At 41.8% G+C, this 11,929-nt stretch overlaps 1 protein-coding gene across 1 annotated transcript; it reads right to left on the reverse strand.

Annotated features, from left to right (window-relative positions):
- Positions 1–4,616: 4,616 nt before the first annotated feature.
- LOC135243242 (phospholipase A2-like) lies at positions 4,617–11,777 on the reverse strand. Its single transcript, XM_064314922.1, has 4 exons — positions 11,084–11,777; positions 7,957–8,125; positions 5,437–5,543; positions 4,617–4,796 (listed from the first exon to the last, which is right to left on the reverse strand). The coding sequence occupies exons 1-4, from the start codon at positions 11,118–11,120 to the stop codon at positions 4,648–4,650; spliced, it is 462 nt and encodes a 153-aa protein (XP_064170992.1). The 5' UTR covers positions 11,121–11,777; the 3' UTR covers positions 4,617–4,647.
- Between the last annotated feature and the right edge of the window lie 152 nt (positions 11,778–11,929).

Below are 11,929 nucleotides of genomic sequence, written 5' to 3' on the forward strand. Positions count from 1 at the left end.
ATGTCATCCACAGGGATTCAGGAAGAACAGTCCAAGCACATCATAGTGAAATTCCTAAATATTTAACGCCACGTATATGACTGAATAACAAATTCACACCCCAGAGGCACTCGAAGGCAATCCTGTCTGGTATAAATATCTCTGGCTCTGCCTGCTCTTTTTCAGAATAAGAGCCTTAATGCAGCGTGTGGTTGCAGTTCAGTCATTTTCCTTATGGGGAAAAAAGATCAAACCAATAATCCAGACAATTAAGAGTTAAACTACAGTACTTACCTATGAAGACCTGAAATATATTCTTGTAAGAGTTACCTAAGTTTATTCCAAAAATACAAAACAAATGATCTCACGGATGTGAACGTGTTCCTTTTGGCTCAACAGTACAAATGCAGGTGCATCATCCACCCAGGAAGCGTGTGTGTTCCCTGTGAACAGAGCAGAGAGCACTGAGGCAGAATAAAAGCCTTAATGTGGCTATTCTTTGAGTGAAAATCCAGCAAGGTGTTGTGCTGGATGTAATTAGCATATATTAAAAAGTCTCAAGAGTCATTAATTGCAGTTGAATTCTTACAGTGAAAATGTCTGTAATGTTCTATTAAGATTATTCAATTAGTTTAATTTCAATATCTGATTTATAAATTAGCTTTGTAAAGGCCACCTCACAACTGGCAAACACAAACAGTTGAAAAGTTGCATCTTCAGAAAGCACTCTTGAAGGTTTCATACGCACCTAGGTACTGAAGAGCCAGTGCTGGTGGCTGCTGTTCCACACCTTGGGAATGGTGACACAGAGGGTGTGGTCCTGCTGGGGCTGCACCACAGGTGATGGACAGGTGGAGGTGATCAGCAGGGACTGGGTCCGGCGTGCGGTACTCACACTCGGGTTCGATTGTGGAGGGACACCCTGTGGAGAAATCCCCAAAAACATCCGCATTAATGATTCTGTTTCATTTTTAATAAACTATTTATGAAGAGCGCAGACATATTCCTCTACCCCACGAGGGGGTGGACCATTCACTTTGAATAATCTGTTATTTTGATCGACCTGTAGATAAGAGTGCTACATTTTTTGCAATATTCAATATGTATTGCCTCATTTCCAACTCTTTCTCTGCTTAACCAATCATAGAGAAGTTCTGTTCAAAATAACAAATGAAATAATTTAACTAGATACAAAAACATGCAAGGGTAAACATTGAAAAAGCTTTTTAGACATTACCTTTGTTTGTAAATTGCTTGCTGTTTAATTTCTTGCTGAAAACTGTCCCGAGGTTCCTTGTCGTAGCTTTCAGTGATTGACAGTGATGTGTATCCAGTCCCTGTAGTGGGCAGCCATTTTACATTACATTACATTCATTTGGCAGACACTTTTATCCAAAGCGACGTACAAAAAAAGTGCATTTCATGATCGTAGACTGCTGAACACGGGTTCAGTAAGGTACATTTCACTGCGCCGCCATCTTGCCAAGCCATGCTTGAGAGTCTCTGAACATATGGAGAAATATTCTGACATTTTGAATTTTGTTATTATATACCCGTGATAAAAAAAGTTGTGTTCTGTGGTTCTTGTGATCCTTTTGAGAGTAGAGCGTGACATAGAGAGAGAAATACTGTTGCTTTTTTATTCCTTGAGCAGAGTGTCCTGCTCATTTGGGACTTCTTCCTGTTGCTGTGCTGTCGCTGTGACAAACTGGGGGCAGAACTCCCACAGAAGTACTTGTACTTGTCGTCTTTTGATATTGTTTACCAGTAATATGAAGTTGTGTTTTACGATTTCATATCACCATTTATCCTTTTTTAGAGTAGAAAATTACTGGAAATTTCTGACATTACAAACGGATAATCAAGGTGATACCTTTTTTTGGCAGGAAACCCTGTATGCAGTTGAATGCGGTATTTAATGAGTTCATAATTAGAATATGATATAGTTATAGACATGTATATACTGTACTGTAGCTCACCATTAACAAAAATCACCAAGGAGGGGTGGAGGTGGTGGTGAGAATCTAAAATAAAAAGCAGTTGTGGCAGATTCTAATATTAATCTCCTGACCGCAAGCACATGACTGAGTTAGTTCATCATTAAGAAAAATAAAGTCACACTCAAGTATAACTTGAGAAAAGAGAAAATAATATGCAGTGTGCTCCATAAGTATTTGAACAGTGGCACAATTTTTATTGTTTTGGCTCTCTACTCTAACACATTGGATTTTACATTAAACAATGAATATGAAATTAAAGTACAGACTGTCTGCTTTAATTTGAGGGGACTTGCATCCATAACCGGACCCCTAATTTCCACTTGTTGAATTCTGATAGTACTGAGATACTAATAGTAGGTCCAAACTCTCTTCGGGATAAATTCCTACAGTTTTCTTTAAATATATATCTCCACCAAAGCAGTTGTTAAAAACCTTGGCATATCTAATCATATCTAAATTAAAGAAGATGTTGTCTCTCCAGGGTGCTGAAAAATGGTTTATGCATTTGTGTCCTCTCCAACTGATTGCTGTAATGTTTTATTTTGTTATTTTTGTATTCCTGTCTGTGATGAGCTTACACATGGCTTAGTGTTACCATCAATGTTTACAATGGCCTATCACAGACTTAAGTTTATAATCATATCATTTACATCATATTTCTGATCATGGTCCACACCAGATTTTGTAATGAAGTTGGAAAACCTTACAGAGCGGAGTTTTGTAAACAAAAGCTTCAAAGTCAATTAAAGAAGCCAATGCTCCCATCTAGTGGTCATCACATTATATTGCCGCCCAATATGAATACGTAACAACGGTGCCTTTCCCTGGTTCTACACAAGAGAAACCAAAGACAGCTAGTACCTCTTTTTTCAATGGGTGAATGTTATTTATTATAGTATTTATTTAATGCTAGAGACAGCTTTTGAACGTTTTCAATAGAATCAGGTTTATTGAGACTGTATAAATCTGTTGGGAAGGGTCTGTCTTCGAACATTCAATATGCATGTGCCAATGTCATTTTCACATGTAAATTAAAAACATGAACTTCAGACACTTTATAAGCTACAGTTAAATACTTAGAGGGTGGTACTTAGTTAAATAATTTAAAAATACTATTTATTCTAATATGGAATGATATATACAGGATTTTTATGAGCTCTTTTTCTTCACTAATAAACCTACCATATAATGACAAAGATGTTGTCAGTACTTCCCTTTAATGTGAATGATTTTTTTTTAATACACAGAACACAATGTTCCACCAAAGGAAAATTTACACATAAATAAGGGATTTCATTGCTGTTACATTTATTGTGACTGTGTCCTGTAGCCTGAAAAAAGTTCACAATTTCATTTATTTATGCAGGCTCCATGCCATAAATAACCACAATAAGCAGGTCACTGATTTCATCACAATCTCATTATGACCTCATCATAATCCTATTATGATCTCCTTCTGTTCAACCATTCCACAGCAGAAGGGTTCAATGTCTGAATGTGGATGACAGTTTCAGCTGAAACATTCTTGTGTTTGCCAGGATCTTGCTGGCTGTTCACTTTGCCAACCCGGGGCCCATGTCTTCAGTGACTTACATCTGCCAGTGCTGGAGGACTACAAACCTTTGGATGTGGTGATGGGAAAATGAGTTTTAAAGAGCCCCATGGGTCAGGTGGTGTCAATCACTGTCTCACACTAACCAAACGATTTCACTGGTCAGTGCTCTGTGACATCATGATTTATTCAGGTCAGTGAGTCACAGGGAAACCGTGTGAGCTCCACCCATTCTGTGGATCCTAAAGCATCTCACACACCTGTACCATGCTGCTAATGGAGTAGAGATGTCTGAGATTTCTACCAATGCTGCACTACCAAACAGTTCTACCATGTTTACCATGTGAATTAAGCACACTGAAGATAACAGCTACTCTAGGGTACCACACGCCGAATTAACATTGCTTTATTGAATAGCACTACTTGTGTGATGTACATCATATAAATACAGTGACATAACTGGATTACAGCCCATGATCATGAAATAGTATACGGCAGGGGTCCTCAATCTTATCCAGAAAGGGCCGGTGTGGGTGCAGGCTTTTGTTCCAACCAAGCAGTTACACACCTGATTCTACTAATCAACCACTAGAGTCTTTGCTAAGGACCTTGATTAGTGTGTAAACTGCTTGGTTGGAATGAAAGCCTGCACCCACACCGGCCCTTTCTGGATAAGATTGAGGACCCCTGGTATACGGGCTGCTTGGAGTTTAATCCCTAAATCAGGGGTCCTCAATCTTATCCAGAAAGGGCCGGTGTGGGTGCAGGCTTTCATTCCAACCAAGCAGTTTACACACCCGATTCCACTAATCAAGGTCCTTAGCAAAGACTCTAGTGGTTGATTAGTAGAATCAGGTGTGTAACTGCTTGGTTGGAACAAAAGCCTGCACCCACACCGGCCCTTTCTGGATAAGATTGAGGACCCCTGCCCTGAACATTTTGAATGGGAAAATGAACCATGTGTTAACTGTATGGATATTCATACACACTTTCATTTAATTGCTGTATGTTACTCTTGAAGAAAAATGTAGAAGAAGGATGTAAAATATGTTCATTTTGATACAAAAAATGATATACGAATGCACTTTGTGGCCCAAAAAGCGTGGCTTTATTGAATCAGTAATAGCTGCACGTTGGGTATTCACTGCCGCAGAGGAAGTCGGGCCAGACAGAGTACCTCCGGATGAACGGCGCCTTCCTCAAGCATTTCGCTGCTTCCCTGTCACATTTGCAAAGAATTCGTTCACACTTGTCCTTCAGGGAATCTGGAGAAAGAGAAAGGACACCTCCTGGTGACATCCACAACCTTTTCTAGCCATTCAGTAATCTGAATGTGAAGCGAGTGAGGCATGATTTTTAACCTATGTATTTCAACAGCAAACAGAGCTGCCCATGGTTATTATGCATTCCATGTGCAGCACGTGATACTGTAATGACTGCGGTTGCTAAGGACTAAAAATAGTTCTGGAACCTGGAGCGCACACCGCACTTACCCTCCCATTGGCTATAACGGGACCGCGGTGTTCCCCAAACTGGACCGCGCTCGGTGAACCACATTCTAATTGCCCGCTCGTTCAGTCCTAAGGACTGCAAGCACAGTAGGCACACATTCTGGCTCTCCTGCTTTACCAGCAGCCAAATGGGTGAGACGTCCTGCTCTTCCTAAGCTACCGACCCAAGGAGTGAACGCACGCTCGGACGGCAGCATTTGTTTTCGCCCGACGATACCGTCGCGTCATTTTAGATTTCATCCATTCGAGTGCCTCGGCGCAAGTGACCGCACGCAGGCTGGCTGGCGTTAGTGCAGGGCGTGCAGGGCACGGACAGGAGGTAGGAGGCGCGAGAGCAGCGTCCCACCCCCGGGAGGGGTCCGCTCGGCCGGGGCTTTCCGCGGGACGAACGTACCGCAGTCTGGGACCCGGTCCTCGCACGTCCAGTCGTACCTGTCCGTCATGGTTCGGCAGCCGGCAAACTCCGCCTTCCCGTAGCAGCAGTCGTGCCTGTGGCAGCACCTGGGCGGAGGAAAGAGAAGCTCCTTCTGAGACGCGTTCGATTGTAACTCGGGAACTGTAACGTTTCTCGCGGTTTCACCCCAGCTTCTGTTATTTAATGGTAAATCCGCCTGTCTGTAGGGATGTTCAACCTTAAAAAAGAGATTTAAAATGTCATCTGCCGAGCACCAGAGGCCTGGTAGGCATGCCCAAAGAACCTTAAATAGTCCGTCAAAGAAAACAGAAAAAAACTTTCATTACCTTAAAAATAAACACTGTAAGAAGATCAAAGCTCGTCCAGCAGGCTTTGACACTTCATAAAAGTAAGCGCCTCGGGAAATGAGCCACTAATTGCTGTTTCTGGGGTGAGCTGAGGGTTTGGGTTATTTTAAATTACAGCAGATCATTCAGAACCAGATGCAAAACAGCTGCACAATCTTGTCTCATGAAACGAGGGGAACACGGTTACTTATGAGTATATTAGAGAGCCGCACACCCATGCAGGGCTATTTTTAATATATAATATATTATATATTATACAGTACTCCGGTTTCCTCCCACAGTCCAAAGACATGCAGGCAGGCCAATTGGAGACTCTAAATTGGCCATTTGTATGAGTGTGTGAGTGAATGGTGAGTGTGCCCTACGATAGATTTTTCGAAAAAATGGAAATCATTTGGTCTAAAAATCAAAAACTCAACTAACATACAACTAAAAATCAACATACAACTAAAAAACAACTAAAATAAAAATCAACAAACATAATCAATCAACATCATCCTGTTGCAGCATCGCTAAATGCGTACTGAGTATCATGTGAATGACAGAAGCTTTGACTTGCTCATCACTTTCATTAAAATATTTTATTTATCTATTTATTTATTTTAAATTTGGTGCACAATGTGGGGCTGAACACGTCGGATTTCTACCATATGCTGGAAGGTCCGACTACCGGCAGCCACAGCCACATTCAGGAACAAACCTCACAGCTGATTTGGGAGTGTGTGCCATAGCCAAACACATATAGGGTGGAGTCGGAGGAAGACCTTCCACATGCATGCAGTCCACTGGTGACCAGCGGGGGTCACTAGAGGGCAGTGAAATGCGCACCCCTAACTGACTGAACCCTCCCGTACCCTGGGCATGTAATCGACAGTTGTACGTTGCCCTATGGCACTACTGACCACAGTTGGCACTGCCACGGTCCAGACTGGCACAGCGTGGTGCCTTAACTGATTGAGCCACCCAGCAGCCCACAACATTTTTTCTTCACAAAAGTGAAAGACCGATCATACAAAGTGATGGATATATCAATTTATTTACATTGGGTCAAAGACAATTTGACAGTAAATAAATAATTATATCAGTATTAGAACTGATATATAAAGGTTTGTGTTAACTTTTAAACTGTTGGCAAAAGAATTAAAATAAAGGAACATATTCTATATGGTTTTGTCTGTGCATTTCAGTGACATACTATGTGCTTTGTTGCCCTATTTCTGTGCTGAAATGATTATACCCATCTGGGAACCCATCCCATCAATTCACTAAAACAACAGTAGCAACTGTACATTATCGGAGGGAAATTCCTATACGGAATAAAGTTTTCCCTGTTATTTTTTTGACTTGACAGCATTTGAGTGTGCGGTCCTGATGCTTTGAGGTCAAAGCAGGAAGTGGGTGGTGGGTGTGTCCCACCAGAGAAACACCAAATCTTAAAACTGCACAAAATAATACTCTGTGCCCTCCAGTGCATAACCCTGTCATCATATTCAGCTTGTAAACACAAGGAAACCAGGCACACTAAAAATATTAGACAAACAAGAAGAGTGCCTGCCAAATGGCTACAGTCTTTAGTAGAACTGATGCCACACACTCAAACGTATCAGCTATAACATTCTTGGCCATGTGACTTATATGAGTAAATTATCTGCATTTCTACAGCGTCTTTCAGAACAAAATACGGGGAGGACTTTTACTTTCTGAACCTGGATTTTCCACTGTGGTAACACCTGCAGTTCAATCACAGCCCCCATAGTTTGCTTAAACTGTTTGTTTAACTTTAACTTCAGACAATCAAACTGACAGACAGCCAATTTTTGGGAATTTGGCCGAGATGCAGGGGACCTCTATTAGTCCATTACATTACATTATAGGAATTTGGCAGACACCCTTATCCAGAGCAACTTACAGAGACTTACAGCAACTTACAACTTATCCAGAGCACAGCATTTATATTGCATCCATTTATGGCTGGATATAAGCTGATAGCAATGCAGGATAATACCTTGATTAAGGGTATAACAGCAGTATCCTACCCAGGAATTGAACCTGTGACCTTTAGGTTACAAGCCCAGTTCCTCACCCACTATGCTACACTGCCGGCCCCAGTCCCGATGCAGCCCGCAGCACAGATCCCCAGCAGCCTCCTCACCAGTCTGCCCTGTCGCGGGGCCAGCCGCGCCCGCCCAGCCCGCAGTAGCAGCCGTACATCATGTAGGACAGGGGCGACCTCCTCGTGCTGCACTTGATGGCCCCGGCCAGCTCCAGCAGCCCTCTCTTGCTCCTCTGAGACTTCCCAGGGGTCTGGGATGCCACACAAGCTGGAACACATGGAACAGAATCCCCTCAGAGCACAGCTACCAACCCAAAGAAAATAATCGCCTCAGACCACAGCTACCAACACAGAGAACAGAATCCCCTCAAAGCACAGCTACCAACTCAGAGAACAGAATCCCCTCAGAGCACAGCTACCAACACATGGAACAGAATCCCCTCAAAGCACAGCTACCAGCTCAGAGAACAGAATCCCCTCAAAGCACAGCTACCAACTCAGAGAACAGAATCCCCTCAAAGCACAGCTACCAACTCAGAGAACAGAATCCCCTCAGAGCACAGCTACCAACTCAGAGAACAGAATCCCCTCAGAGCACAGCTACCAACAGAGAACAGAATCCCCTCAGACCACAGCTACCAACACAGAGAACAGAATCCCCTCAAAGCACAGCTACCAACACAGAGAACAGAATCCCCTCAGAGCACAGCTACCAACCCAAAGAAAATAATCGCCTCAGACCACAGCTACCAACACAGAGAACAGAATCCCCTCAAAGCACAGCTACCAACTCAAAGGACATAATCCCCTCAGAGCACAGCTACCAACAGAGAACAGAACCCTCTCACAGCACAGCTATCAAAACAGAGAACAGAACCCTCTCACAGCACAGCTACCAAAACAGAGAACAGAACCCTCTCAGAGCACAGCTACCAGCACAGAGAACAGAACCCTCTCGGGGATGCAGATGGGCTGTGACATTGTAGGTGGGGGGATTTAGCGATCGGTGTAATACAGTGTATTTTTATGCTGATCAGAACCCTATTTACTATTGAAATGTAAAATATTGTCTTTGTTAATTTGTATTTGATTGCTATTATTTCTTATGTTCAGCTGTGCATTTTGTAACGTTTGTTGTTTAATTGTTGCTAATTGGGGTAATGGTATGAGCTGCTGCTATAAAAGGGCTGCATTGGGGTCCTCACTTCAGTTCCAGTCTAGTTTCTTATGGTGGATGTGCCAAGATCAGTAGGGTGATATTGTGTGCAGGGTCTGAGGACATAGCCTGGCAACATATGCCCATTCATGTAATTTTTTCTGTAGTTTTTTGTTTAGTGTTTTGTACTGTTCACTGTATATATGTTAATTCACTGGCTTCCCACCTGTTAATAAAATAAGTGAACGCACTGCACTGGTTTTGGAAAAACACAGTCTCCTCTCCTTCTTACCATCATCCAGCCAGTGGTCAACCCCTAACACCCTGAAATACATTTCTGAGCTCAGTTCCAGCCGTTTATAACAATGACCTGCTAAACGTGCCAGGAAGGGAAATGACTGTGATAATTCTACATCTCCATCTAAGAGAGTATCTCTTTGACTATAAATTATGTCATTAATACTTTATAACACTTTGAAACTACCACACTGCAAATATTTGTTTGCAGAGCTGTAATGAAATATAATTCTCAGATTGTGCCTTTAAAGCATTGAACAGTACTTTACCATCCAGCCTAACATTGACTATCAAAAAGCCCTTCACATCAATCCTTGTTATTAGGACAATACTGACTTTTAATAAATGTTTTATTCTATTTATTGCCATATATACAGTGACAAAATATGAGATTAAAATCCTCTATGTAAATTGGGTTCCAGAAACAGATAATGATATGCACATCCAGAGTGACTGCAGTGGTTTCCTGCCAAGCTCACAGTAATTTGATCTGGTTCTGGTGAGGGGTTTGTGTCCCCTTTCCCTTTTTAAGGGCCAGTTTTCTGTGGCGCGCTTGTGTGATGGTAATGAGTCTGCAACTGCTATCTCCAGATCTGGAGGGGAAAAGGCTAACAGTGGTGCACCCAGCATTCCAACACACAAAAGAAGGGATCAGATCAGCAGAGGCTGCCCCCCCTCCATTGTACAGACAACAGTGAATGGATTTCTGCCTTTACAACCAAACCATCCTGGGCAGCTCATAGCACACAGACTGCAGTAAAACAGAGTAAAACAGAACAGTGTAGTTAAGCTAAGCAGCCAATGGACGTAGAATATTTATAGAACAGTGTTCCTTCGAGGACGTGATGGGCTCACACCCTACAGTGCGTACAGTAATGGCTGTTTTTCTGATCTCAGAAACGATACCAAACCAAGCAGCCCAACATCAGACTTACAGACTGGGATGCATGTTTTCTAGATGCAAGGTCCAATAATGCTGCATTGGGTAAACACATTCATTGATAAAGTCATTAGTGTCATGCATGGAACAAATGCAATAAAAAGTTTGTAAAAGTTTAGCGGTATTGCTTACTATACCAAAGGTACATAATATAATTTTAATAGCACTGAAATACTGGTACCATTCAATGACTTAATGGAGTTAGATATAAAATCCTAAAAATCATAAAGAAAATTTTCTGTCTGTTGTCCCCAATTATTATAATTATATCTACATCCTTGCTACATTGTAGAATTTAGATACAAGTTTTCCATATACAGTAAATGTATTCTGATGAATGCAGAAAAAATATGCCATTAAAGCTTTGGTGTAAATAGACAAAACTACAAGTATATTACTTCTGGTCAGAAGCAGGACCATGAAGGCATGGCACCACATCTGCAATGTTTTATCCATGCCAACAGGCACTAGAGCGCGTATTGTTTCGAGTTCGCCATTGGAAATTCTAAAATTAAGGATATCAGCAGAGAAAGCAAATCTTATAAACACACGCGAATAGCCTACGTAGCAGTGTTCGAATTACGGTGGGGATTGGGTAAAAACATGTTGTTTTTACCTATTTTGTGCTGGTCCAAGTTTTAATTAGGGGGTCAGACCCCCACAATCCCCGCCGTAATTCGAACACTGCTGCATAGCGTACTTCACCAAACTTGGTTGCGCAAATCCTCTGCACGGTGCCTGAAACGCACTCACCTAGTCCATAACACAGCAGATAAGCAAACATCTTTTACATTTGAAAAAGTCAGTTATAGTACCGAGCGCCCTGTACTTACCAGAAAAGAGCAGTAGTATTAGATACAGAGCAGACATGGCCGGCAGTGAAATCGGCTCTTGCTTTCACTCGGGGGAACAGACGCGCGCTGTTAAGAGGTTTTTATGCTTACCCGTTTACGCATAAGCTGCCCCTCAGCGCTTCCTTGAGAAAGTCCTAATGCCTGCACACAGCTCGTGCCTCTGCTGCCTTAGGCATCCCTCCTCAGTGTCAAAATTGTTGCCTGGAGAATTGCGTAATTGCGCCTGCATGGTCAACATCAACTCAAGGAGTTCCAGAGCAAGCAACTCACATTAAACTAAAGTGCAGTCGATAATACACAGAGAATTTGTCCTACTCTATATGAGGGAGACTATTTTAGCGTACAAAGTTCAGTCATATAGTGCAGTCCGTAAGTATCTGGAAAGTAACACAATTTCTGTTTCTTTGGCTCAGTACTCCAGCACATGGTATTTGAAACATTTTACTGTAATTTGTGCGATATTTCGTCTTGCATGTGGTTGTATTGTTATAATTGCTCAGTTTCCTAAGGAATAGCACGCTATTTTTATTTCTGTTTTGCATTCGGCTTTGCGTTTTGAGTCTTTATTTTCGTATGTAGCTACAATTGTAATAGCCTACTTTTTGACATATTGATATAAAATGATATGACGACAAAAGTTAAAGAATTGATAATAATACATTATATATAAGATATAGATTAGATCTTTAGCCTAGACTACAAAGCAAGGGAGTTCCCTGTGTGTCCTATATTTTATATGGCAAATATTCAAAAATTGATTAATAGAAAAGCAAAGAAAACGATAAACAGTCGGGGTTAGTTATAGTAGTAACATCTCACTATACA

This window comes from Anguilla rostrata, chromosome 17, assembly GCF_018555375.3.
Source record: "Anguilla rostrata isolate EN2019 chromosome 17, ASM1855537v3, whole genome shotgun sequence".
Lineage (NCBI taxonomy): Eukaryota > Metazoa > Chordata > Actinopteri > Anguilliformes > Anguillidae > Anguilla > Anguilla rostrata.

Coding starts and splice junctions, on each gene's coding strand:
- LOC135243242 (XM_064314922.1), bottom strand. CDS start 11,120: ATGTCTGCTCTGTATCTAATACTACTGCTCTTTTCTG. Junction 5,544..7,956: donor CCCCGCGACAGGGCAGACTG/GTGAGGAGGCTG, acceptor TCCTCCGCCCAG/GTGCTGCCACAGGCACGACT. Junction 4,797..5,436: donor GGACCGGGTCCCAGACTGCG/GTACGTTCGTCC, acceptor CTCTTTCTCCAG/ATTCCCTGAAGGACAAGTGT.